The sequence below is a fragment of the Capricornis sumatraensis genome, chromosome 5 (assembly GCF_032405125.1).
Source record: "Capricornis sumatraensis isolate serow.1 chromosome 5, serow.2, whole genome shotgun sequence".
NCBI classification, from domain to species: Eukaryota; Metazoa; Chordata; class Mammalia; order Artiodactyla; family Bovidae; genus Capricornis; species Capricornis sumatraensis.
Genome location: NC_091073.1, coordinates 103956912 through 103983684, shown reverse-complemented (window position 1 = coordinate 103983684; position 26773 = coordinate 103956912). Strand labels below are relative to the sequence as shown.

At 48.8% G+C, this 26773-nt stretch overlaps 1 protein-coding gene across 1 annotated transcript in view; it reads left to right on the top strand.

Annotated features, from left to right (window-relative positions):
* Positions 1 to 26773, top strand: part of SLC13A4 (solute carrier family 13 member 4) — a 41717-nt gene that overhangs the window by 14411 nt on the left and 533 nt on the right. The window contains exons 3-15 of the mRNA XM_068973026.1: positions 5661 to 5797; positions 7972 to 8144; positions 8610 to 8664; positions 11255 to 11294; positions 12227 to 12304; positions 13991 to 14175; positions 17108 to 17227; positions 18495 to 18596; positions 18932 to 19033; positions 19719 to 19816; positions 20016 to 20140; positions 23423 to 23584; positions 24856 to 24993. Coding sequence (XP_068829127.1) covers positions 5661 to 5797; positions 7972 to 8144; positions 8610 to 8664; positions 11255 to 11294; positions 12227 to 12304; positions 13991 to 14175; positions 17108 to 17227; positions 18495 to 18596; positions 18932 to 19033; positions 19719 to 19816; positions 20016 to 20140; positions 23423 to 23584; positions 24856 to 24993 — 1515 coding nt within the window. The remainder of the gene's footprint in view (positions 1 to 5660; positions 5798 to 7971; positions 8145 to 8609; positions 8665 to 11254; positions 11295 to 12226; positions 12305 to 13990; positions 14176 to 17107; positions 17228 to 18494; positions 18597 to 18931; positions 19034 to 19718; positions 19817 to 20015; positions 20141 to 23422; positions 23585 to 24855; positions 24994 to 26773) is intronic.

The following is a 26773-nucleotide window of genomic DNA, read 5'->3' as shown; positions in this document are numbered from 1 at the left end:
CACTAAGAGATGTCACCTGCAATTCACTAACAATAAACTAGTTTATTAAGAGACTGCACTGCTCACCACTTAGGTCTTTGTGCCTCTCAGTCCAGGCTGGGTTAGAAAACTCTAGAGATGTCCTCACCCTTCACTTAAGAAAGTTTGGAAGAATCTTTTTCTTTGAAATCCACCTTGCTCCTTCTTATTTCATTTCTTCCTCCACATGGTCATGCTGGCATACCTGATTCCTGACCCTGAATCTCATCTTGAAGCATTTCATCTTTTTCCTTCATTTAACAATAATAATGGGCCTTTTCTGAGGACTTCCTATATGCCAGGCCTTTCCTGCATCATTTTACTTAAGGCACACATATGATGGTTTCAAAGTGTTGGGTATTACTACACAGAGTGATGAGGGTATCTGGGTTCAATGTTTGGTCCCAGACCATCTGTGGGTGCAGGCATTTGAACCCAGGTCATCTTAACTCCAGAACCTGAGCTTGCTATCCTCTGCTCCACCTTTTCAAAGCCGTCTCTTTGAGCCCATCTCTTCTTAAACACTATCTGGAAATGCCTCTGCTCTCCAAGCCCAGGGTTTTGGCACACCGAGAAAAACCACAGAGCAGAAAAGCAGTAAGGCAGTAACACTGCCAACGTAAATGTCACGAATCCACGCACTCTAGCCATAGGAGGAGCTCTCATCTTAGAATTAATTTTTCTTTGCAAATAGTTCTGACGATTTCCGTTATCTAGTTTCCCAACTCACAGAATATTAGTCTTGGGAATTAGATAGTGGGGAAAGGAAGGCTCATGGCAAATGTGAGGATGCAACACATTTTAGAAAATGATTAATCCTTAAGAATCCTGGAACTCCCAGAGGGGTTCTGAATAACCAAGGTTTTATTGTAAAAGAAAAATCAGCGGGCTAGAAAACTAATTGACGCCACCACCTAACAGGGTTTTATTTATTGTGCCTCAGCCTTCTCTGTGTGCCAGTGTCCACAGACCTGGACTGTGGGCCCACCAAGTAACAGGAGAACCACCAGGAACCCCAGCTGTCAAGGGGGCGGGCCAGGCTAGCTGGTTTGCACGTGCCATTTCATCTTCACAACAGCTTTACCAAAGACTGGGAGTCATAGAGTCCTCATTTATTTTTTTAGATGAGAGAAATGAAGCCCAGAGAGGTTGAATAACTTGCCCAGGGTCACACAGCCAAGTCCTGGCTGACTCGAGAGCCCTCGCTCTTCCCCACTTGACGCACTATCTCGTAATCACAGACCACACCCAGGCTAAGTCACCAAGCACGTGGCATCACTCACAGTGGGGAGGGGGATGTCTGAACAGACCTGAGCCCACCGAACACCACATGAGAAAACAGCAGAGTTGTTTTCTAAACAACTAACAGCTATCCCGCTAAAGCTGAGCCTGGGGCTGCCATTGGACCAGGCCCAGGTATTTGGGGCCAGCGTCAGGACTGTGATTGTGAATAAAGATAAGGAATGTGGGCTGGCCCATGCTGTCTGGGGGACCAAGAATTTCCCCTGGGGTTGAATTAGATGAGTGGTTTCCAGTTGGCTGCCATGAAAGGCATGTCGCATGGTAGCTTTAGATTCAGAGGGACCTGGATTGATATCTCGACTCCACCCCTCACATCGGGGACCCTGGAACCTCTTCCCTAACCTCTTTGGGTCTGTTTCCTCACCGTAAATGAGAAAGCGAACGCAAAATACAACATTCCTGGTATGCAGAAGGCACTCTACACGGGTTGATTCCTTTCTCCTCCCTTTTGAGAGGAACCCAGAGAAAGTAGCCCCACCGATTGTGCAGGCTCTGAGCCTCCTGCAAGGCCATCACAAGCTGGAGTTCTATTAGGATTTGTGCCAAAGAGGCAGAAAACCGAAAGGCTGTCTGTCAGTCGGTCCTCTCGGAAAGTAACCCTGGGAGCACTGAGTCTTTAGAAGCTTCACAGAGGGCCATGAGTCATGGGGCCAGTGGGGGACAATCGCCCAGGTCTAGCGGTGTCTCAGACCTTCTGCAGGTCTCCCTCCTTGATCAACAGAGGAAAGGGAAACGCTGATTCCACCATCAAGCTGCCTCTCAGCTGCCTGGGACCATGAGCGGGCCGTGAGAAAGGTCCAGTTCAGCAGCCCCTGGCCTTCCCCGCAGTGCTCCCACCTCCCGCGAGGGGGCAGCACCTCCACCCACCGTCAGGGTCCAAGCACTCCCTGCCCCTCCCAGAGGGCACGCTCCTGCCGAGTCACAAGCCCAGCAGAGCTTCTCCCTCCTCCAGGAGAATTAGTGACAGTGTCCACGAGGGCTGGGTTAACCAGAAGCACAGGGCTTTTCTTCCAGCAAATGGTCAGAGAGGAAAGATGGTCCTTCTGCAGCACAGAACTCATCAGTCAGACACAAGGAAATCTCCGTGGGGGAACAAGAGAGAAGAGGGAAATGGAGCAGGCTGCCTTCTGGAGCAGCTCTTATCTTACCAAAGTGCTCCTAGCAGGGTTAAAAAATCAAATAATATTGAAAAAGATCATAATAAAAAAATAGCTGTCTCTTCCACAGACCTCCCCCCACCCAGAGCCAAAAACTTAACTTTCCTAATTGCTTCTTCTGGTATTAAGTGCCACAGTCCTATATGACTTTCCTATTTTAATTGTAGCTTCCCAGGTGGCGCTAATGGTAAAGAACCTGCCTGCCAAAGCAGGAGACATAAAAGAGGTGGGTTTGATCCCTGGGTTGGGAAGATCCCCTGGAGGAAGGCATAGCAACCCATTGCAGTATTCTTGTCTGAAGAATCCCATGGACAGAGGAACCTGGTGGGCTACAGTCCACAGGATCGCAAAGAGTTGGACACGACTGAAGCGACTTAACACGCACATATTAATTGTTATCACTTTTAGACATTATCAGTTGTCTTCTGATTATAGTCAATGAGGATTTTGTACTCTTACATCACCCAATTCTCCTCCATCTCTCAGTACAGGCATATAATTCAATAATCAAATTTCAACACTATGGTTATGTAAATTCCATCTACTTCAAACATCACAGAATTGACTATATCTGCATTTCCTTCCCTGTTCAGTTTTGATTTTTCTTGCAGTCAGAAGTGTTATTGTTTTCTCACTTTAAGAGGGTTTCTAAGTTAGGAGTTTAACTTTTCTATATCTTTCCCTTTCAGTTTATATCATGGTCCCATTGTTGGGAACAACTCTCTTGTATGTGACTCAGTATTTACTGAGTGTCTACTTTTGCAATTTATCCTATTAGGTGTTAAGAGTTATAGAAACATGTTCTTTGGCCTTTTGCAGCCTAGAATTCAGTTAAGAGAATTAACTGACTGCTGCTGCTAAGTCACTTCAGTCGTGTCCAACTCTGTGTGACCCCATAGACAGCAGCCCACCAGGCTCCCCCGTCCCTAGGATTCTCCAGGCAAGAACATTGGAGTGGGTTGCCATTTCCTTCTCCAATGCATGAAAATGAAAAGTGAAAGTGAAGTCACTCAGTCGTGTCCGACTCTTAGCGACCCCATGGACTGCAACCTACCAGGCTCCTCCGTCCATGGGATTTTCCAGGCAAGAATACTGGAGTACCTTGTCATTGCCTTCTCTGAAGAGACAAGCGAGGTACACATAAAAAGATAAATAAACAGTGCAAGCATGAAGCAACGATTTGAGCATTGCCCTGTGTGCTCTGTGATGTGTATGGAGTTAATAGGACCCACAAGGAATGTTCTGGAGCCAGAGGCTAGAGGCACACAGAAGGTTTTCTGGGGGGCACCAGGCCTGAACTGGCTTTGAAGTCTCATCAAATAAGAAGAGAATATTCCAAGGGAGGGGAATCAATGAAGAGATGGTCCTGGACCCCAAACATAGGAAACATCTTTGAACAGGACTCGGTCTCAATTTTCTCATTATTAAAATGCAAAGAGAAGCTGCAACTGGTACTCCGGTTGTTTGAGAGAAAACCCCTAATCTTAGGAAATAAACACTGAAATACTTAGGGCCAAAAATGTATGTAACCTTCAAATGGTTCAGAAACAAACAAAAATGGATACAGTGTAGGACATTCCTTGCACTATTATCATTTTGGGACCCTTTGGAACTTTGTAATTATTTGGCAAGTTATAAAGACACCTTCAAGAACTCTATCGTAAGGAAATAATCACATTAATATAAGCTTAATGATTAAAGCAGAAAATTATTCTTTGTTCCATTGTAGCAAAGAAAGAAAGAAAAGAAATCAATTTAAATATTCAACAAAAGGAAAATGGCTAAGTAAATTCTATAGTACTTCATGCTGCCAGGAGCATGGATTTTTCCAGTGAATTTAAGTCTCAAAAGAAAATGATCAAAGTACAATGTCAAATGAAAAAATGGAGGATAAAAGCCAGCACATACTATATAAATCCAATTATCTATCTATATAGACATTAAAAATTGAAGAAAATATATCACAGTATTAACAGTAGTAAGATTGAGGGTAATTTTATATTTAAGTTTTCTATATTTTAAAGTTTTCCATAGTGAACAGGTGTTTTTCTAATAAGAAAATGAATATAGTTTTATAAAAAGCTAAAGAAAATAAGATTAGTGGACAGACCCAGGGTTATTTTCATAATTTTTAAGGACATAACTCAGTTGGTAAAGAATCTGCCTGCATTGCAGGAGACCCCGGTTTGATTCCTGGGTCAGGAAGATCTGCTGGAGAAGGGATAGGCTACCCACTCCAGTATTCCTGGGCTTCCCTTGTGGATCAGCTGGCAAAGAATCAACCTTCAGTGAGGAGACCTGGGTTCGATCCCTGGGTTGGGAAGATCCCCTGGAGAAGGGATAGGCAGTATTCTGGCCTGGAGAATTCCATGGACTGTATAGTCCATATGGTCGTAAAGAGTAGGACACAACTGAGTGACTTTCACTTCACTCACAGGATAGAATTGTTAATGTTTATTTTTTGAAATCATATTCATAATGGGTGTTTTTTATATCTCTTAAAAAATGGAGAAGACTGTTTACCCTATAGAGTTATTGGCAGGATTAAATGAAATAATCTTTGTAATGTGCTAAGCCAACTCACTGGAAAAGCCCCTGATGCTGGGAGAGATTGAAGGCAAAAGGAGAGGGCAGCAGAGGATGAGCTGGTTAGACAGCATCACTGACTCACTGGACATGAACTTGAGCAAATTCCAGGAGATAGCGAAGGACAGGGAGGCCTGGCGTGCTGTGGTCCATGGGGTCACAAAGAGTTCAACACGACTTGGCAACTTAACAGCAAAGCAGCACAGACCCGGCCAAGGAAGAATATATATATGTAATGTTGTTGTTGTTTAGCTGCTAAGTCATATCTGACTCTTCTGTGACCCAGAGACTGTAGCCCACCAGGCTCCTCTGTCCATGGAATTCTTCAGGCAAGAATACTGAAGTGGGCTGTCATTTCCTCTTCCAGGGGTTCTTCCCGACTCCGGGGATCAAACCCCAGTCTCCTGCATTGGCAGGTGGATTCTTTACCACTGAGCCAGCAGGGAAGCCCACATATGTAATATACACCATAGCTAGCTATTTCAATAAACCTCATCTCCCTGCTTCTTGCTTGCCAGCCTGTAGTTGACAGTGAGTTTAGTCGGACGGGGGCTGGGCCCCGGGTCGGGCAGGGGTGACCCACCCTGGCCTCCGCAGGTGGCAGGCGAGTACTTCAAGAACACCACCCTGCTGCTGGTGGGCGTCATCTGCGTGGCGGCGGCCGTGGAGAAGTGGAACCTGCACAAGCGCATTGCTCTGCGCATGGTCCTGATGGCTGGAGCCAAGCCGGGCATGTAAGTCACACTTAGCACATCTCCCCAGCTCCCAGTGGGCCCCCCGGACAGTCAGAGGGATGTCCACTTGAGGTTTTCTACCAAAAGGGATGGGAGGACACCAGGGCCACGAGGCTCCCTCCTCCCCCTCCAGGGAGAGGGACTGTGACCATGGAATGGAGACTTTAGTGTCCTTTATTGTCACAATCTTCCCTGGTGGCTCAGAAGGTAAAGCATCTGCCTCCAATGCGGGAGACCCGGGTTCAACCCCTGGGTCGGGAAGATCCCCTGGAGAAGGAAATGGTAACCCACTCCAGTATTCTTGCCTGGAGAATCCCATGGACGGAGAAGCCTGGTAGGCTACAGTCCATGGGGTCGCAAAGAGTCGGACATGACTGAGCGACTTCACTTACTTACTTACTTATTGTCACAATCTAAGTAACCCAAGTAACCGAGACTCCTGGTACAGCAGGTTACAGCATCTAAGGGGCTCATTCGATAAAGCAACATGGACCAGCGTAAACTGTTTCCCAGCCTTTTTCCTGGTGTATCGGGTAACAGGCTGGATGAGGAAGTGGTGTCTCCTTGGTCATTTAAGGAGGTGTGGCAGTTTCCTGCCATCCACCCCAGCTCTTGTTGTCACTGGTTCAGACCACAGGCCTGTCAAACGTGGTGTCTGACCTGATCTGCAGTCCCTCAGCTGTCTCCTCTCTTTGCTGTCAGGAGGGGCACTTGGGAATGTGTAGGAGGTCAGGACTGAAGGTGTTGTGTGAACTCACTCCCACTCTGCTGGATAATAACCCTGCCCTTCCCTTTGGAATACTGTCCTCACCTCCTTCTAGCTTACAACTTTCTTGCAACCCTTTTTCCCTGGCTCCTTTGGGAATCCAACAGAGCATAAATAAATAATATGGTATTCGTTTTCAACATTAGTCATTAGATGAATACAGGTTATAATTCAAAAGATGTTCCCGTCTCCCACTTAACCACAGCTTTAACTCACAGCATAATTCTCAGTAATACCCCCTCACTCAGTAATAACCTGAGTAATTCCCCCTAACTCAATAATAATCTAATATTGTACCCCACACTCGACCTGCTGGACACAGTTTGGCACTTCCCCACATGATATTTGGACTCTGCAGCTCTTTAAAACCCCTGAATACCATCTTCGAGAATTTTTATCCCATTGTGTTTCCACTCATCTCGGTTCACCGCACCTCCCACCTCCGTGGGGCCCTCTGTTTGCTGGTGAGGGTCCAAGTCAGACAAATTCTTGTCTCCATCAGCCTACACAGAGGCTCCATTGGGGCTCTGGCACCTACCCAGTCATGATCCATAGGACATGCGGGCCCCCTCATCTACATGCGTCCCTCCCCTCATCTCCTGCACAGTCAGTGATCCCACCTAAGGCGGTCCACACCTTTACGTTCACTTCTCCTATGGAAATGAGAACTGTATCTGTACACACAGAGCATGTTTTCAAAGTCAAGGAGAACCTGGATGTTATCTTCGTTAGCCTTTCTCCAAGCCTCAACTCTTTGAGATACCAGATTGAAAAAGTGGACACAGTGAAATTGAGCACTGGGGCCTTTGAGGGCTAAGCTTTCCACATGTTAGTAGTGGAACAAGTAGTGGGCGGAACCATGAGCTCCATCCATTCATTTCTACTTGGTCGATAATAACTACGGTGACGTGGCTGCAAAGCAAGGAATGTGAAGGTATTCAGAGGTTTGCTGGCTGCAAGGGCCAAAAAAGAATTCCTTTATACCCACACAGAGAAACACACATCATCACCAGGCTAATGTCACCAAGCTCTCTCCACAGAGAGATGAGGAATCAGTTAAGTCCATGCCCTGTGACCCTATGACCGAAGCTACTCTTTGCTTAAGTAAGGGCTTTTTCTGGTGGTGTGTGTTTGGGGGTGGGGGTGGGGGGCGTGGAATGCCAAGGCCACACTAGCCCATGAAGTGTGCTTCATTCATTCAACACATCTTTACATCTTTAATGTTTACTCTTGTGCCAAGCCCTGGGAGTACCACGTATGACATAAAACCCCAATGTTCTGGATAAACACCAGGGCCTGTGGGCTGGTAGGAGGCCCTGAGGGAGCCCGTGAGGTCAGAGGTTGGGCCCGGGGGGGTGGGCGTGCTGTGAGGCTGTCCCCCCACCCCACGCCCCTCCCTGCCTTCCAGGCTGCTGCTCTGCTTCATGTGTTGCACCACGCTGCTGTCCATGTGGCTCTCCAACACGTCCACCACCGCCATGGTCATGCCCATCGTGGAGGCCGTGCTGCAGGAGCTGGTCAGTGCCGAGGAGGAGCAGCTCGTGGCTGGCAACCCCAGCGCCGAAGAGGCCGAGCCCATCAGTACAGTTTGCTGGAGTTCATCTCCCCCTCGCTACTCCACCCCTCCTCCAGTGACACAGCCCAGCTTGGCACCTGCTCCCACCGCCCCCCCTCACCTGCTTCCCTCCCCTCATCTTCTGATGTCCCCCTCCCCTGCCCTTTATCCCCCAACCTCCAGCCCTGCTCATCCAGAGGCTCCCTGTGACCCCCATTCTCAGCTGTTCCTTCCTGCCCTGCTTCCAGCAGCCTCTGCTGCTCCCTGCCCCTAGATGCTCAAGGATTAGCCCAGGACCCCAGCCTTTTGTCTGTGTCCCTGAGTCTCACCACATCCTCAGAGCGGAGGGAAGAGGAGTGGCCAGGCACCAGGCCCAGCGGGAGCCTGCATGCCTCCGGGTCCCCCTAGTCCAGCCCCAGCCTGGAGTCCCTGCCCTTCAGGGTCAAGTCCGGACTTCATGTCTCACTTTCTGCTTTCCTTTGCGGCTGTAGATCTCGATGTAAACAACAGCCAACCTCCCCTGGAACTCATCTTCGTCAATGAAGAGTGAGTATGACTGCCCTCCTCCCAGACGGAGCCCCGCCAGGTCCATCCCAGAGGTCAGGAAAGAGCCTGGGGAACAGCCCTTTCAGCTGGGCGGGCCACACTCACAGCTTGGCACACCACCACCACCACCACCCCCCGCCCGCCCTGATTTCCTCTCTGCCCAAGATCCTGAGGGCAACTCCCTTCAAAACTGGGTACTACAGGGCTGAGGGAAGAGGGGGAAAGACTATGCTGAACCTGATGGGACATACAGACTGTACATACATCTCCCAAGTAGAATTTCATCTAAACTGATGTCCCTCTTGGGAGAATGATATTTTAAAAATCTATCAATGAAGAAAGTCTTGCATATTAGATATCGCTGGAGACACTTAAAGAACCACAAAGTATTTTATAGGTATTGGATATGGTCTTACTAGGTTTGGTCTTGTTACATACGGCAAGGAAAAATTAAGTGGCAAGTAGGGGATAACGGGACAGTTGGTGAGAGAGCCACGTGATGATGAAAACAAGCTTTTTTAGAAAAGGAGAAATCTGGTCTCAAACACTCATGTGAGGCAGATTCATGAACAGCTGATTTCTTCTGGACATCTGATATCAATATATGGTCTTCAAGGAAGACTGTGATGAATAGGACATTTTAAAAGCTGGATTTGTACTAGAGCTCCGTTGCGCAGTTTGCTCTTTTCATAAAAAAAAAAAGGGGAACCCACAGTGAGCGAGACCAGCACTATGTGGAGAAACAGATGGAGGGCGGCCCCTCCTCCCACAACTGTCGCTGATCAGAATACCCTGGCCTTCCCTCCCCACCCTTGATGATGTCTCAGGCAAATCCCACAGCTCCTTCCAGATATTAGAACAATCTCATTTTCAGATATTTGGCCATCGGGTCCAGGCTCGTGTCAAAACTTCACTCTCATTTGAAGCTTCTCCCCACACTCTCGCGCTCACACTCAACCCCCGTCAGCCCAGGTCTGCAGGATGAGAGGTGACCGTGAGCGGGGGAGACAGCTGGCTTTTTCTCAGTCTTCCTCTACCTTCCCCTCCCCTCACCAACCCTCTCAGCTACTTCTGACTTCTCCAGGGTCAGGACAGGGGCTGTAGGGAGCAGGAAAGATACAGGGGCACAGCGGGTCTTGGCTGGAGGTGTTGGGGAGTGAGGCCAGTGCCCGGGGACTCAGGTCCCTACTCTTTCCCACATCGCGCATTCCCCTTCAGCGTCTTTAGTGTCCCCTGGAGGCTACCTCTGCGCAGGGCCCGAAGGCACGAGGGGCTCTTGGAGAGCTGCTCGGCCCCTTGGTTCTGTGTTCTGGTGGATGTCTCCCCAGCCCCTTCCATCTGGGGTTGCCTCTGCCTCCGTGATGGGGCCTTTTCACGGTGAGCACCTTCCCTGTGGGCCTGCCCCCGGCAGGAACCACTGGACACCGAAAGCACTAGCTGCTCCTGGTGCAGGGGTCCTTTCCCTTCTCACTCTGGCCTCCTGGGCAGTGATCCCTGGCCTCTTGCCCTTGTTCTTTTCCAGACGAAAACACACGTCCCAAACTCCAAAGCTGAAGCTCAGGGTATCCCTGGTCTCTTTCAGCAGCACTGGGGAGGTGGGGCGGCATCTGGGGAGGGGGTTGCCAGGGTTGGTGGTGGTGTGAGGACGGCAGGATGGCACTCTGAGGGGCTCCTCACCAGCCTGCTCACCCGATTTGGGAAGGAGGACAGGGAAATATCACAGTACTCCCCCCAGGCTGACAACTCCCTCCAATGAGCGCTTCCCTCTGAGCTCCACCAGCTCCTGATAGAGCCTGGAGGTGGGTGACGACCGCAGGGCCCCACGTCCTACATGTGTGTCCAGCACCTCACTGGCTTTCCCAGTGGCTGAGCTCACAGGACCCACTGTCCTCAGAGCTCAGACAGACCAGAAGCGTGCCTTTAGTGCTGAGTGGAAGTCAGTAAGGCTGGTGTTACATCCCCACCTTCCTCTCTTCCAGCTCTCTCAAGGGTGGGAGGGACTTGGCACTCGCGGCGACTCCCACCCTAGGGGGGTGCAGCTGCTGCTGAGAAGCTCGCCCCTCTCTCCTGTGCCTTTCACCACATGTGGCCCTGGCCCTCCCTGCTCCTGTTCACCTTAGAGAAGCATCTCACGTTTCTCCTTCTAGATGGTCAGCCAGTGAGGCCACAGTCCAGGGCCCCAGGCTCTCCAGAAAGGCAGACATGTTCCTCTCTGGCTCCGTCACTTAGTACCCAGGCCGCCCGGGGAAGCTAGTAACCTCCCTCTGCCTAGATTCCTACCCTGTACATGTAGGTAACAGTACCTGGCCCACAGATCTGCTGTGAGGATCAACAAGGTCATGAGGATTGAAATCCATTCTTGAGTGCTCAGCTCCATGTTAGCTATTATTAGGAGTCTCGGGTTCCCTTCAAATGCATCACCCTGCCCTTGTCCCCACAAATCCTTACCACATCTCTCAAAGGTGAGATTCGTCTTCTTCGTAGCCAAGTCTGGAAGGGTCCTTTATACCAAACCCCGATGTGGGGAGAATCCCCATCTCAGCCATTCTGGGCCACTGCCATTTTTTCCACCTTCTTTGTTCTCTTCCAGCACGTCGAACGCAGACTTCAGTTCCCTGATGCAGAACAAGGTATGGCCTTGGGTTTCTTCTGTGCTTTGAGATACTTAAAAGACCCTCAAGATAACTCATGGGGCCTTCCCTGGCAGTCCAGTGGTTAAGATGCCGCCTTTTCACTGCAAGGGGTGCAGGTTTGATCCCTGCTTGGGGAATGGAGATCCTGCAAGCCGCACGGTGCAGCCAAAAAAAAAAAAAAAAATTATACAAAATAAAGGTAACTCAGAGACAGAGATGCCTGGCAGCTTGTCGAGAGCCCAGTGGCCTTCTCAGATGTGAGGGCAGAGAGGTGTTCACCTGAGCCTGGACATGTGAAGCTTCAGGCAATTCTGAACCCCAGGCCTGGTTTCTGGGCTTAGCTTCACAAAGGGACAGGCTAACTAACCTTTCCTCACAGAAACCCAATAGCCATCCACGGATTCACCCTTAGGACTCCTTTCAGGAGGGGTTCATTTACAAAAATCCTACTACAAAAGGGGACAGTTTAAAGGTGAAAGTCAAGTTGCCCACACACTGCTCAGCCTTGCCCCTCCCCTAGGGCTGGTTTTACATCACTTCTCACCTCAGTCCCAATGGATGGGCCTTGATCAGTACAAACTGTGGACTTGGTTGTGTGCATTTTCTGTTTCATTTTCTCTGTGTTAAAATGAAGGGTTCTTCATGAGCTAATGGAGTTCTAGAAAGCCAAGCTCTCCTCTAAGGACAGAGCCATGTTTTTCCAAATTTCAAAAGCCTCTTCATATGGGGAGCTTGGCTCCAGTCAGACAGGAACCTGTGAAAAGGAGGCAGGCACAGTGAGGGTGGCTGTCTACCACCTGTTCACCCTGGCTCTGCTCCCCAAGTCCCCAGGGAGGGGAGACAGGCGTGGTGCCCCCCCAGGGTGATCCAGTGGCTTCTCCAGACCCCACATCCTCCTCCTGATGGTGTGATGGTCTTTGTCTCGACAGAACCGGAATGGTGTGCCCACAGTCACCAACTCTGCCGAAACAGCAAACCTCCCAGGCAGGAAGCAGCACCCATCCCAGGTAATGGAGTGGAACGTCCTGATCCTGTTTCCTTCGTGAAGCACTCGAGCTCCCAGGGGGCACTGTTCCCGCAGCTGTGAGGGAGTCAGGCAGGCGGGCTGTCACCAGGCCACTTCAGCCACCTGTGTGTGAGGTCTGTGTGTGCCGTGGAGACGAGGCATCCCACTCACTGCTGACTTCAGCAAGTTATCCCACTGCCCGAGCCCCAGTCTCGTCAGCTTTAAAACTGAGGCTCAGTCTAAATCAGAGGTGTCCACACTACTCCTCAAAGGTGCTTCAGGGCCACTGCAAATATTGTGTTAACGTATCCTGAGGTTTTTAAGGCAACTGCTTTTCTGTTCCCTGATTTTCCTGGAACTTTTATCACTGAAACAAAAATGCAGAAGTAAAACAGATGTGAAAGCTGGCGTCACACTGCAACTCTCACTTATAACCCTAGATTTCAAGTTTTTGTGTTCATCAAAATCATCTCAATTATGTAACATCCATCTCATCATAAATAAGTACCACTGTTTATTGAATACCAAGCACTGTGCCATGCATTTGCCCTCTAGTCTTGGCTCAATGAAGTAGCAACTTTGAACTGCATTTTTACAGAGATGCAGAGAGATGTACCCAAGGCTTTGGAGCTAGTAAGAGGAGAACCTTGATTCAAATAGACTTTCAGTTAAAACATCGATATATGCCCATTAAGCGCCATATTTGTTTCCTCTATTGGAGGTCCATGTCAGTTTTCATTAGGAGGAAGGATCATGGAAAACCACTGGACAAGAGACTCTCTGAGGTCTTCTCCAGCTCTTATAATCAAGGACTCTTTCAGGAGAATGTGGAAGCCTCCAGCCTTTTCTGGGCCCTTGTAGGAAGATGGGGCAGAGGTTATGGGCTTTGAGAATTGTGGCAGGGTGGCCTCTGCCCCCCAGTCTCCCCATGGCCTGGCCTGGTGACATTTGTACCAGGCTACTCCTAGTCTCATGGACCTGACAGGACAGAGGGGCACTGGCTTCTTAAGCCCAGAGCTGAGATCAGAGGTCAGAAACCTCTGACCCTGAAAGGCCATCACATGGACCATGCAGGGCCTGAGCAGACCAGGGCAAGGCTGAGATTTCTATGCAAATTGAGGGGGAGGAGAAAGAGGGGAGGAAAAATCAATAGGCAAGAAGGAAGAAGTGAAAAAGAAGGGAGGAGAGAAACACACTTTGACTCTCTGTCCAGTGAAAGCTGGACTCTTTCTATAATGCAAAGCTTATTTTTTAGTCATTTCCCAACCAGGACTGTATTGTAACTCCGCAGAGAATAACCATCTTCCATTTGGAACTTAAACATGAAGTGGAGAACAGTCAGTTTTACTGGAATTCAAGTAAAAAAAAAAAACATAATTGTTAATATTTATAGCAACAAAAATAACAATATTAATAGCTTACCATTTGTTAAATACCGGGAAGGGTTCCAAGTACTTTCTATTTACTCTTTACAACAACCTGGCAGAGAAAACTGGATTTTCCCCATTTCACAGAAGAAGAAGCTACAGGTCAGATAGGGATGCCCTAGCAGGTCAAGAGGAGAACTAGGACTGGGACCCATCTGACACCCAAGCTCAAAACATTTCCGCTGCACAATGGTCTTTCATGCTTTGTGGGCCACAAGCCCAAGTTGGGTTAGAGAAGTTCACTGACTTTCCTTTGGTAGGAAAAGCCACCAGTCCTCACCCCCAGCTCCAGGAACCAGGAGCTCAAAAGAAAGTACAAGTCCCAGCACGACCAAATGATCTGCAAGTGCCTCTCTCTGAGCATCTCCTATGCCGCCACCATCGGGGGCCTGACCACCATCATCGGCACCTCCACCAGCCTCATCTTCTTGGAGCACTTCAACAAGTAAGTAATCCACTTGGTCAACAAGTATTTACAAAGCATCATGTGTCAGGAACAGACCCAGATGCTAAGGATATGGCAGAAAATATAGAATCAGAGCAGCTTTTGTACCAAGGGCCAGAGAAATGATCAAGTCATTACAGTTAAATGTGATGAGAAGGGTGGGATTCTGCAAGGGTGGCGGGGACGGGTGGGGGGAATCAGTCTAGAGGGAGGAAATGCCTCCCCAAAGAGGTGGCAGTGAAAGCGGAGACCTGGAGCCTGAGCTGGAGTAAACTAGACAAAGGGAGATCTTCCAGACAAAACAGTTTAAGAGGTTCAGAGGCAAGAGAGCAGAGAAAATAAAGACAATGGCAGAGGGCGAAAGGAGGCCAGGGAGGTGGATGCGCAGACCACACAGGGCCTCACAAGGCCCATGAAGGAACTTGGACTTCATCCGAAAAAGCTGAGAGAAGCCTTTGAAGAATTATAGGCAGGGAGTGAGGTGATCACATTTACAGTTTTGAAAATGCATTCTGGATTTTAAAAATGGACAATGGAATTTGGGAAGGAAAAGGCAGGAAGACAATCCAGGCTGCGGCTGCCAGTGCCCAGGACAGAGCTGATGGTGGCCTGGATAACAGTGGGAGGAGAAATGGCCCGATCTGAGTGAGCTTCTGAGGTCGGATTAGGAAAAGCCTGAGAGAGGGGAAGCCCTGGACTCATTTTTAGAGTTGGGGCTTCAGCAGCTGGGGAAACAGAGCTGCCCTTGACCTACACAAGGGTAAAGATGAGGAAATGCTGATAGAGAAGTGGACATGTCCGGGTGGACACGTCCCTGAATTTCAAGAGCCATTTTTAAGCTAAAGACACAGATGTGGAGTCGGGGTGGCCACCTGTGCCACCCCCAGGCCACCAGGCTCACAAGGGCCTCATGTGGGTTTTAATGTCCTGCTGTCAGTGAACGAGTGGCCCTACATTTGCCTTTTGCACTGGGCCCCACAAAGTAGATGACAGCTAGTCCGAGTGACTTGCATATGGAAACTGAAGCCCTAAGAGTGACGGAGATCACTCAGGGAGAACACACAGAGCAAGGAGATCAGGGGCATAAACATTAAGCACAAACATTTAGGGACTTCCCTGTTGGTCCAGTGATTATTATTCTGCCTTGCAATGCAGGGGACAGGTTCTGTCTCTGGTTGGGCAACTAATATCCCACATGCCTCAGAGCAATGAACCCACACACCACAGCTCAAGAGTACAGGCACTGCAATGAGAGATGCCCCGTGCTGCAACCAAGACCTGACACAGCCAAATAATAAACAAGTAAATAATTTTTTAGAAGAACATTTAAATTAGACTAGAAAAGAGAGAATAAAACAGTATCAGACAGAGAAGAGGAAAATCTAGTGTCATGCTACCCAAAGGAAGAAAGTGGTCCATATGGTTTACAGTTGTTGAATGACCAGGCAAAGTAAGGACAAAAATGTATCCATTAGATTTGACGATATGGAGGTTACTGGTGGTCTAGGCAAGAACAATTTGGTCAAGTGACCTGAAAAGAAGCCAAATTTCAGTAGTTTGAGGAGTAAGATGGAAACGAGGAAATGCAGAGTTGGCTGTGAAGGGAAGGGGAGAGACGGGGTGGTAATAAAGGGAGGGTAAAGCATGGGAAATAGATGGAGAAACAATGGAAATAGTCACAGATTTTATTTTCTTGGGCTCCAAAATCACTGCAGATGGTGACTGCAGCCATGAAATTAAGACGCTTGCTCCTTGGAAGAAAGGCAATGACAAACCTAGACAGAGACATTACTTCACCAACAAAGGTCTGTCTAGTCAAGGCTATGGTTTTTCCAGTGGTCATGTATGGATGTGAGAGTTGACTGTGAAGAAAGCTGAGCGCCAAAGAATTGATGCTTTTGAACTGTGCTGTTGGAGAAGACTTTTGAGAGTCCCTTGGACTGCAAGAGGATCAAACCAGTCCATCCTAAAGGAAATCAGTCCTGAATATTCACTGGAAGGACTGATGCTGAAAGTGAAGCTCCAGCACTCTGGCCACCTGACAATCTGTGAAGACCCAACTCATTGGAAAAGACCCTGATGCTGGGAAAGACTGAAGGCAGGAAGAGAAGGGGATGACAGAGGCCGAGATGGTTGGATGGCATCACCAACTCAGTGGAGATGAGTTTGGGCAAGCTCCGGGAGATGGTAAAGAACAGGGAAGACTGGCATGCTGCAGTCCGTGGGGTCACAAAGAGTTGGACATGACTGACTGACGAAACAGGGTCAAGAATGGGCTTTTAAGATGAAAGACGTGTAAGCACTGATAGGAATGATCCAGATGAGAGAATAGTTAAACCCTCGAGAGAGGGGATGGCTGACAGGGTGATGGCACTGAGAAAACAAGAGGGGGTGGAGAGCTGGAGAGTTCTCGCCCAAGCAGGGAGAGAAGGAAGGAAAATGGAGGAAAATGAGGAAGGAGATGGGAGGAGGAAGGATTGAGCAAAGCTTAAGACCTAACTCCCCAAGACCTGAGCTCTTCACACCACAGTACTCTGCCCGAGCTCTGAGTTTCTGCCCTTCTGGTTTAGTTTCTGGGACAATTCCTATTCCTTTAGGCTATGTCTTGGGTGGTAAATTTATCAGAATCTTTACATAAATTAAGAAGAAACAGATCTGAGTGATTCTCCAGAGTGCGACGTGTATACACTTCCATGATATCAATTTTGGTTGCTTGGATGCCGTTTTAGCTTATTTCATAATCCTTGGCTGGGCTCAGTACAGCTGCAGCTGTCAAGTGACTTCTCGATAATATATTACCATATTTTTAACATCAGCTGTTCTGTTAACTCTGCTGTATGTCTTCTTAAGGACCATTTAGCTTACTAGCCCCCAAAATACTACATGGAAATCCACCCTTTTCTAACCACTAACCTGGTTCTTTCCCTTCCAGCCAGTATCCGGCTGCAGAAGTGGTCAACTTTGGTACCTGGTTCCTCTTCAGTTTCCCCATCTCCCTCATCATGCTGGTGGTCAGCTGGTTCTGGATGCACTGGCTGTTCCTGGGCTGCAAGTGAGTCCTAGGGCCCTGAGAGCAAGGCTCTCCCATCCATCCAGGGCCATGGCCCAAGCCCTGAGGGGGACACTCAAGTGGGAGCTGCCAAGTAACCATCAAGGGTGCCCAGAAGAGAAGGCAGTGGAGTAGACGAGGACTCAGGCATCATGTTTTCTAGATACTCCAGACTCACACGGACTTTGCACTTCTCTGTGAGCTCTGTGATGGAGTGTTCTTAAGGTCAACCGACTGGTTAGAGGAAGGGCTGGATTCATAAAAGGTCTGAATGGGAGAATAGCTAATGTAGTTTCATGGAGAGTAATTTGAACTAATTTCTAAAGAAATGACTCCAAGTAGAAGTTGCCTTAGGCTTAATTTTATAGACGTGACTGATTTCTACTTAATAGTTGTATAAAATATGCTCATATCACTCAAAATAACATTAGGCATTCCTCTTGCAATACTATTTCTAATATTAATCTATTTAGCCAGCTTTCCATTACTGATGCTTGCTCCAAATTTGATCAGTTTCAAACACATAAAGGAAAGATATACCTGATGTTTTACTATTAGTCCAGGGGACCCAACTTTCCCACTGCTCAGGGAATGTTCTCTAAGCTGAGCTTTTTTAAAAAGAAATAACTCAAGAGACAATCGTCAAATCAATGACAACTGTGTACTTCTATGCTCCCAGTATTGCTAGTTGAAAACTAATACCCACGTTCACCCCAAACAACCCTGTCTCTAGACAGATACACACACACACACACACTCTTACGTGTGCTTGCAAAAAATAAATAAATAAGCATCTAGATACATATGCTGCATCACAATGATTCTCACTTATGTAAGGGATGAGTGTGTAGGGACTTCCCTGGAAGTCCAGTGGCTAAGACTCTGCGCTTCCAATGCAGGGGGCACAGGTTTGATTCTAGTTCGGAATAGAACAGGATCCCACAAGCCACACGGTGCAGCCTAATTAGGTAATTTAAAAACCCAACTGGGAACGGGGGAAAGATGAGTGTGTAGAAACAACCAAACATAAATACCCTCACACAAGTCCATGAGACATGACTTCACATTTATATACCAGAGATTCAGCCGGGAAGCTGGGGAGAAGGCTGCCGAGGGGCTGTGCTAACTTGCAGACGAAGTCACATGACAGGCGGGACGAGGGGAGAGGAGAACCATCACCGCCAGCCAGCAGTTTGTGTTTGCTTACGACTTGCTCTCCACTTGCTTTCAGAAGTGGCCTTCATTCCTCTGCTCATTCTTCCCTTCTCAGTTTTAAAGAGACCTGCTCTCTGAGTAAGAAGAAGAAGACCAAAAGGGAGGAGTTATCAGAGAAGAGGATCCAAGAGGAATATGAGAAGCTGGGAGCCATCACGTAAGAATCAGCCCTCCACCCTTTTTCTCTTTCCCCAGGGGAAAATCACAGCAGGTAAAGTGCGCAAAGAAGCAGCCTCGTTCTCGGTGGCCTCCTGAGCTGGGGGAGTTTTCCTCAAGTACAACTAGAGGTGCTATTTGATGCCAAAGTCAAGCTGGCCCCCAGGCCCCTAGGGGCCACCCTTCCCCATTGCAGTATTCCAAGTGGTTGAGCAGAAGCTGCGTCTCAGGTCTCCAGTCCTGGAACCCTGATCGCAAGAGCATCCCGAAGCAAAGGGAGGAGGCCAAGAGAAAAGTCCCAGTTCCTGGAGGAGGTCTTCCTGTTTTCTCTTCTAGCTACCCGGAAATGGTCACTGGATTCTTCTTCGTCCTGATGACCGTGCTGTGGTTTACTCGGGAGCCTGGCTTTGTTCCTGGTTGGGATTCCTTCTTTGAAAAGTAAATGATACCATCTCTGTGAACAACCGCCTCACCCGAACTCTTCAGGCAGTACCCACCAGGGTCCCCTCCTAGACTCTTAGGGATAGTCAGGAACCGAGGAAGCACTGTCCTCTTAAAAATTCCCCTTTCTTAGGGAAGTTGCAGTGCAGACTCAGGAAGAAAATAGTCTTTGGAGTCTGCCTCCAGGGTTGGGGTCAGGAGCTGCCGCTTACCATCCACATGACCTTGGTCTTGTTACCTAAGTGCTTGTTTCGAGAGTTAAAGGAGAAAATGTAGAGTAAAACACCACCTGTAAAGGCTATGGTCGCAGTGGCCGAGGCGTGTCCTGCCCCCCATATTCCCGAGGGCCAGGGCCACAGGCCACAAGCTCTCATCACCAGCTTGTGACCCTCCCAGAAAAGAGAACGCCTCCTTTTCTCTTCTCCTCTATCTAAAATAACTCCTGCTCACTCCTTCCAACAGGTCCATAAATTCACACTAAGACATCTACCCTAGTCAGGCCCTGCCTCCAGATATTAAATCCACCAGTGGATGGCATGGAAGCAGCTGGCCAGAAGGAAGGCTGAGGTCCCCACTAGACTAGGTGCCCTGGGAAGGCACCACGTTCAGACAGGCTGTCCCAGGCCCGGTGTGACCCCTGGGCCTCCTGACTCTCCTCCCCAGCTCTGCTTGTCTCTGGCAGGAAGGGCTATCGCACCGATGCCACGGTCTCTGTCTTCCTTGGCTTCCTCCTCTTCCTGATTCCAGCGAAGAAGCCTTGCTTCGGGAAAAAGAGAGATGGTGAGAGGAGTTCAAGGGAAGAGTCGGGGCTGGCTCCAGTCAAATAATGGTCTAAGTTCAGAATTTCTGGAAGGAGCCTTACCAAAGCCCTTCTGACTCCTCCCGGCGTAGCAGAGTATCCTCTCGTTCAACAACGAGACCCCTGTCTCCACGAGTCACACCAGGAGGGTTCATCTGGCTCTGCCTCCCTGTCATCTAGGGGACGACCGGGGGCCCTCGCCGGGCATGGAGCCCATCATCACGTGGAAGGACTTCCAGAAGACGATGCCCTGGGAGATCGTCATTCTGGTGGGAGGAGGCTATGCCCTGGCTTCTGGCAGCAAGGTAACCCCTGAGTCGTCGTATTGCACCAAGTAGTTTTCAGTATGTAAACTATGTAAAGCCAGTCCTTATGGTTCTGGGAGGGAAGATTCAAAGGTGCTAAGAGGTGAGTGTTCACCCGTCGCTGGGAAGGGAAGCCAGGAATGGACATCGTGTCCCACCCGGAACAAATGGCACTACTAAATGGCACTACTGGGAGCAGAGTTAGAGTCCCGGCACACAGGCATCCACACCCCGGGGATGGGCCCAGGCCGCTGCAGGCGGGAGAAGCACTGGACTTTGTAGCCATCTCCTTCTGGGGATCTGACAGTGGTGACAGCTGTAAGGGCTCAGAGATGCCCCCGACTGATCCCTCAGTTAGCCTGTAGGCCTACCCTGAGGCCCTTTGGAGAATGTATGCTAAAGCGGGTGTAGATGCCCTCTGATTTCCTGAGTGGGAGGCTTTGGGATGAGATCTTTTAAAGGGGGCTGGTGGAAAAGAGTTGATTTTCCTAACCCTTTCCTGAAGTAAACAACCGTTAACAATCAGGTTAAGGTTCTCACTGTTTGCTCCCTCTGTCTTCCCTATGTGTTTAACACACTAACCCATTCTCAACTTGGCTCAGTTTTGACTGCCCCTTGTGTGGGCCTCAGTGCTATCTGCATCAGTAATAAGGTCCCTGGGTCCTCCGCTTGGAAGGAACCATGGAGGACACTGGGTCCCCTAGCCCACCCAGGAGAGACTTCTTCCCTCCAGGACACCTTGGGTGACAGGGACAGCCCTGCACAGCCAGCAGAGAAGTCACTCCTGACTTTCAGCTCAGGTCTTCTGGATGTCTTCCACTCCTTGGTCCGGCTTTCTTCTCAGGAACCCTCTCCTCAGTAATAATTATTAAAACAATAAAGACACTTACTATGTTCCCCTAGATCATGCTTTCTTCCAACTAAAACTCCCCAGTTCCTTTAACCATTCTTCATAGGAGTAGTGACCCCTGACCACACTGGTCTCTCTCCTTAGGACTCACTACACTTTGCCTTTGATCAAACACAGTCCAGGGGTGGTCAGTCTGCTGCAGAGTAGAGCAGTTATTAACAATAACTCAAGCCCCATCCTTTATTTTATGGAAGCTTTTACAAGGCTTCATTGGCACTCATGTCAATGCTTACACTGAAACCACAGTCAACTAATACCCTTCATTCTTTTCATTGTTAGCCATTATTAAGCTTCAAGTCCTTCAGTCAGTTCTGTATATATGCTTTCAATATTTCTGACTCCAAGTTCATAATATCATATTTATCCTTGTTGAATTTCAGTGGTTAGTTTTGGCCACTGAGCCCAGCCTGGCAAGATTTTTTTTTTTTTTTTTTTTTACTAAAATTGTACATGTACAGATGGTATGGCTATAAAACCTACTCACTCTACTATTTTAATAATATAATTTAGATACAGTATGTGTGATTCTTCCTGAATCTGAAATAATTTCAGTCTTAACATTAGTGAGAAAAATTCAATAAAAATGTTTTCATCCCAAGGATTTAAAAAATAAAGGTTTCTTTTATTGTGTTTTTTCCCCTAACTTTACAGTCTAATTTATCAGTTTATTTCAAATTATAGTATAAGCTAGTTCTTCTGGAAAAAAAAAATTGCCCTTATTTCACTTTACTTACAAGTACTATTGGATAACATGATAAATAAATACTCCAATTCTTCATAAAACCTACTGCTCCCACTCAGCTAACTTCTCTGCCTCCTCTGTCTGTCTGGTGAGCAGTTTTATGTGTCACAAGCAATGGAAATTACAGAGGTTCCAGGCACTGCACCCTCCATTAACTGAGGTAGTCCTCATATATTGCATTTATAGCTCTCAGTCAGTGGAGGGAAGAAAAAAAAAAAAGAGGAAGTGCTCAAGGTAAAAATGGCTACATGAGAGAGTTCTGAAGCCCTTTGGTTATCAGTTGTCTATGAGCGTGCCATGAAGTGGCCCAGGTACTGTGGAGATGAAATGAGCTTTTGATGAACTTGGAGAAGAGAAAGAGTGGTCTGCTGACAACATAGTGAGGCCATCCTTAATAGGAGAATATGAGGAAGGCCCGCAGTTTGAGAAATCCTAAACCGTCTCACCCTGTTTCTTGCCCTAGTCCTCACTTCTTTATTGCATTTGCAGTCTGGAGGGTGAACAGGAAAAGTCAGAGCATGTCAACTAGAGAAGGCAGAGGAGGGAGGGGGGGAGAGCTGGAGAGTGCATATGGCAACCTGGGGTTTTTTAAGAACATAAACTCAATTGTGCCCTTCATTTTTAGGGGATGGGGAGAGCCCTCATCATTGGCAGATGAACATCTTCCAACCAAATGAATTACTCCAAGTGGAAATAATCGTTTATTTGAGTTGATGTGTGTAGGTGTTGCTAATGGAAAAGGTTCAAGCCTTTATTTCATATTGACAAGAAGTATGGGCAGATGGTAGATCCTGATGTCAGCTGTGATGAGACAGACCTGAACCTAACACAGGCTGAGGCTGAATGACCATTTCCAGGCTAGTGAGGTGGCACCTTTGCCACGACAAGGAATTCCTCTCTCCCTCATTGCTCACATAAAATTTCTAATGCCCAGCCCTGCCTACTCAGGCCCCAAAGACCAGAGGAAAAGTTACTATCCAAACATGGTGATAATTTTTTCCCTTTCGTGGGTGATAACAGAAATAGATTTCAAAAGCAGGAATAAGGATTACACTTGGTGACCTGTGCAAAGGGCACTGTTGAATGAATAGACAGCATGACGCTGTCGGAGGCTGGAGAAAGAGTAGCAGGTGTGAAGCTGAGCAGCCCATCACCCCCAAGGTCTCCAATCCCTGCCGAGTCGCCAGAGCGCCGAGGAGGATCGCAGCAAGTGGAGGCTCTCCGTGCCCTGTGACAACGACTGACCAGGCGGCTCTAAGACTAAATGTGCAATCAATAAGAAAAAAAAAAGAATCTGCTGAGACCATTGTGGTCCAGTGGCTAAGACTCCACACTCCCAGTGCAGGGGGCTCAGGTTTGATCCTTGGTCAGGGAACTAGATCCTGCATGCTGCAACTAAGACCCAGCACAGCTAAATAAATAAATATTAAAAAAGAAAAGAATTTGCTGGGCTATGAAGTGACTTAATCATAAAAAAAAAAACCAGGAATGCTTGTGGATCCAGCCTGCCTAAAAATAGGGAGGCAAATTAGATGGCTCCTGGTGGTCCTGTCCAGCCCCCACCATCCCTGACCTTCTGGAGGCTAAGAGTGCCACTCTCTCCTCACTGCATCGCCTTGTCTCCCTGCAGACCTCCGGTCTCTCCACGTGGATCGGGCAGCAGATGCTGTCTCTGAGCAGCCTCCCACCTTGGGCTGTCACCCTGCTGGCGTGCATCCTGGTGTCCATTGTCACAGAGTTTGTGAGCAACCCAGCCACCATCACCATCTTCCTGCCCATCGTGTGCAGTCTGGTGAGTAGAGCAGGGCTCTGAGATGTCCAGTAACTGATAAGTAAATAGATAATAAAAGCAAGAGCTCTAGAAACCCTTTCCCAAAAGTCTAGGCTTAGTTTAGGGGCAGTTCTGAATGGAAACAAGAATGGACAAGATAACTGTAAAACCCTAGGATTCTAATACCCCACAATCACCATCCATCTTCCTCTCCTATGGAAGTGAAGTGAAAGTCACTCAGTCGTATCCGATTCTTTTGTGACCCCATGGACTATACAGTCCATGGAGTTCTCCAGGCCAGAATATTGGAGTGAGTAGCCTTTCCCTTCTCCAGGGATGAGACCTACCAGGAGGGCAGGAGAAACAGCTACAGAAAATGGAGACAAAAATGTCCCCAGAAGTACTCTCAGCTGCAGAGACCAAAACCACAGCTCGGTCATCACCGCCTCCACCCAGCTTCTCTGTCCAGGAGACTCTCAGAATTATGAGCAATGCCAGCCTCATTCCTGGGTCTCAGAACAATTTGTGATTAATGGAGTAGGTGTTTGCACAGTCGGATGGTGGGGGTGGAGCCACTGGCAGATCTCGGCCTGGCTAAGGAGCCCCAGAGGTGATCCACCAAACACAATGCTGCCTCCATCCCATTCTGTGAGGTGGAACCTCTAAGATGAAGGCTCTTCCTCATCACCAACAAGATAGTATCTTCCTACTCTATCAGCCCCAACCTCCTCCCACTCAGCCACTCTCTGCTCACTGCTCCCTCCAACTTTTCCCTCTCATCAGCCTGCCTATGTGAGTGCAAGAATGCACTTAAAACGTGGTACCATTGAGGGTAAGACCACAGGTTCCCACAGGTTCAAGTCCCACATAAGGCAGTTTTCATAACTTGGGGAAAGAAAAAAAAAAAAAACCTTAGTTCTGCACGCCAAGAGCAAGAAATGTCTACCTCAATCAACGCAATTTGTTCATGAGATTTGTATTGCAAGAATTTCTCAGCTGAAGCATCAAATTTTAAAACTACTCCCTTAGACCAGCACCAAGAAATGAAACATCCGTTCTAGTAGGGAGGCAACTTGGAGTCCATGTTTCCATGGGGAGTGAGTGAGCAGCAGGGACCCATCCAAGGAGCCCGGGACTCCGTGCTTTTGAGGGCGTGGTTTACCTGTCCGTCGCACATGGTATTCAGTCAAGGGCAGCTGACACTCAGCCATCATTTAGGCACACTCGTGATGGTAAGCATAGCAAATGCAAGTCTAACCTCCATGCTAATGTTTCTGTGAATTCTGTTCTAGTCTGAAACGCTGCAAATAAATCCACTCTACACCCTGATCCCGGTCACCATGTGCATCTCCTTTGCAGTGATGCTGCCAGTGGGCAATCCCCCCAACGCCATCGTCTTCAGCTACGGGCACTGCCAGATTAAAGATATGGTGAGTCGTGGGTGGCCTCTTCCCACCAGGCCCGCCTGCCATGAAGACAGGGATGACTGGCCCTATATAGCTTTCTAAAGTTTATTATTTTATAAGCAGTACCCCTGATCTGTCATAGCTCAGCCCCAGGGTGGCAGAAAGAATGGTTCTGGTGAAAGGTTTTTCTTTGGTCCACAAGCACCAAGAACAGCAATCATGTGCTCTCCCCAGCCCTAATCTGGGAAGAGAGTGGGAACGTAGACAGAAAAGGCTGGGACCAACCCGGGGTGTGACCCACTCTGGAAGCCGAGAGCTTGTTCTGGTTTTTGCTTAGTTCCTGCACTGAACTGTGGGGATGTTGGCCCAGAGTTGCTGGCTTATTCATAAAAGGTTAAGTGTGAGACACTTTATGAACTGAGGGTGAAAGATACTTTGTAAGAACAAGATTCTCCTCCCTGTCCAACCCTCTCCCCAAGCAAGAAACCCCCAAAGCAACAACCGTAAAATGAAGCACCCATACTCATTTCTTAGTTTTCAGCGAGGCTCACGAAACACGGCTTGGCGGGGACGCTTTGCAGCTGGTTTTAGTGTGGGGCCACCCTCCACCCCTCAGCCTGTGCTCACTGCTGTGCTCCTCGACACCTAGGGCTGATCAGGTTGGGGAGGGGGGAACCCCTCATACAGGTAACTGGGCCCGGCCTTCCTTGCTGGGGGCTAGTTTCTCACTCAGATCCAAACTAGATCTTGGCAGCTCTGTAAATATCAAACAGAGGAAAGGAAGAAAGAGCTTCGGGCTGGGAGCAGATATTCAGATCCTCTCTACTCTCAAAATGATCATCTAAGTCATCTGAATTACCTCGGGAAGGGGGTCACAGCCACCCCTGTCCCCTTCCACCCCCAGATCTTACTGCGCAGCCCCATCCACTCCTGCTGAGCTCCACCATGACTCTCCTGTCCCCTCGACCTGCCCCTGCACCCCCGATCCTGCTCCCTCTGCCGAGTGCTCCCACCGCTCACCCTCAGCCTTTACCCTGGAATCAAGGGACCAGAGCCAGTCATTTTTAGAGGCACCAGATGACGAGCCGTGAGCCTAACCCTAACACTAACCCTAACCCAGTGCCCACCTGGGCACTGACTCAAGGCTTCACTTTCCTCATCTGCTAAGTGAGCAGGTTCAGCCCAGATGCTCTGTGTGGTCCCTCTCAGCTCTAAACGACCTTCACTTAGCTCCTTTAGAACCCGCTTCCTCTTACCCGCTGGGAAACATGGGGAGTTCTCCATGCCGCAAGTTTCAGGGGGACAGGATGATTCATAAGTACAAGGCTTGGGCCAGAAGGCCGAAAGGCGACTCATCATCAACCATTTCCTCACATTCACTTTTCCCTTGCAACCTGCCCAACTCAGTCCCGGTTAGTGGACTCGCGGTGACTCACTGCGCACTTGGGTTGTCACCCGCTAGGATGCCAGCCCTCCTTAGCGGACACTTTCCCAGACAGCCCTGGCTCTGCCATCCTTCTTCCCCCACGTCCCCCTTCCACCTGGGCATGTCAGTGCCACGACAGAAACGAAGCGGTCAGAGCCTTGGCGGTGACGTTCCCCCAGGAGAAAGCAGCAAAGGCCCCACGCCCCCAGCCAGGGCGCTGTCTGTTGCCTTTCTGTGGAAGGGCTGGTGCAGGCGGCTGACGTTTGCCCAGGTGAACCCAAGGACACTACTTCCTTAGCTGTTCCTTGTGGGGAAAAGGCAACAGTCACAGAACGCAGGCTCTCCCGGGAGGCCCCTGCTGTGAAGGCACAGTGATGG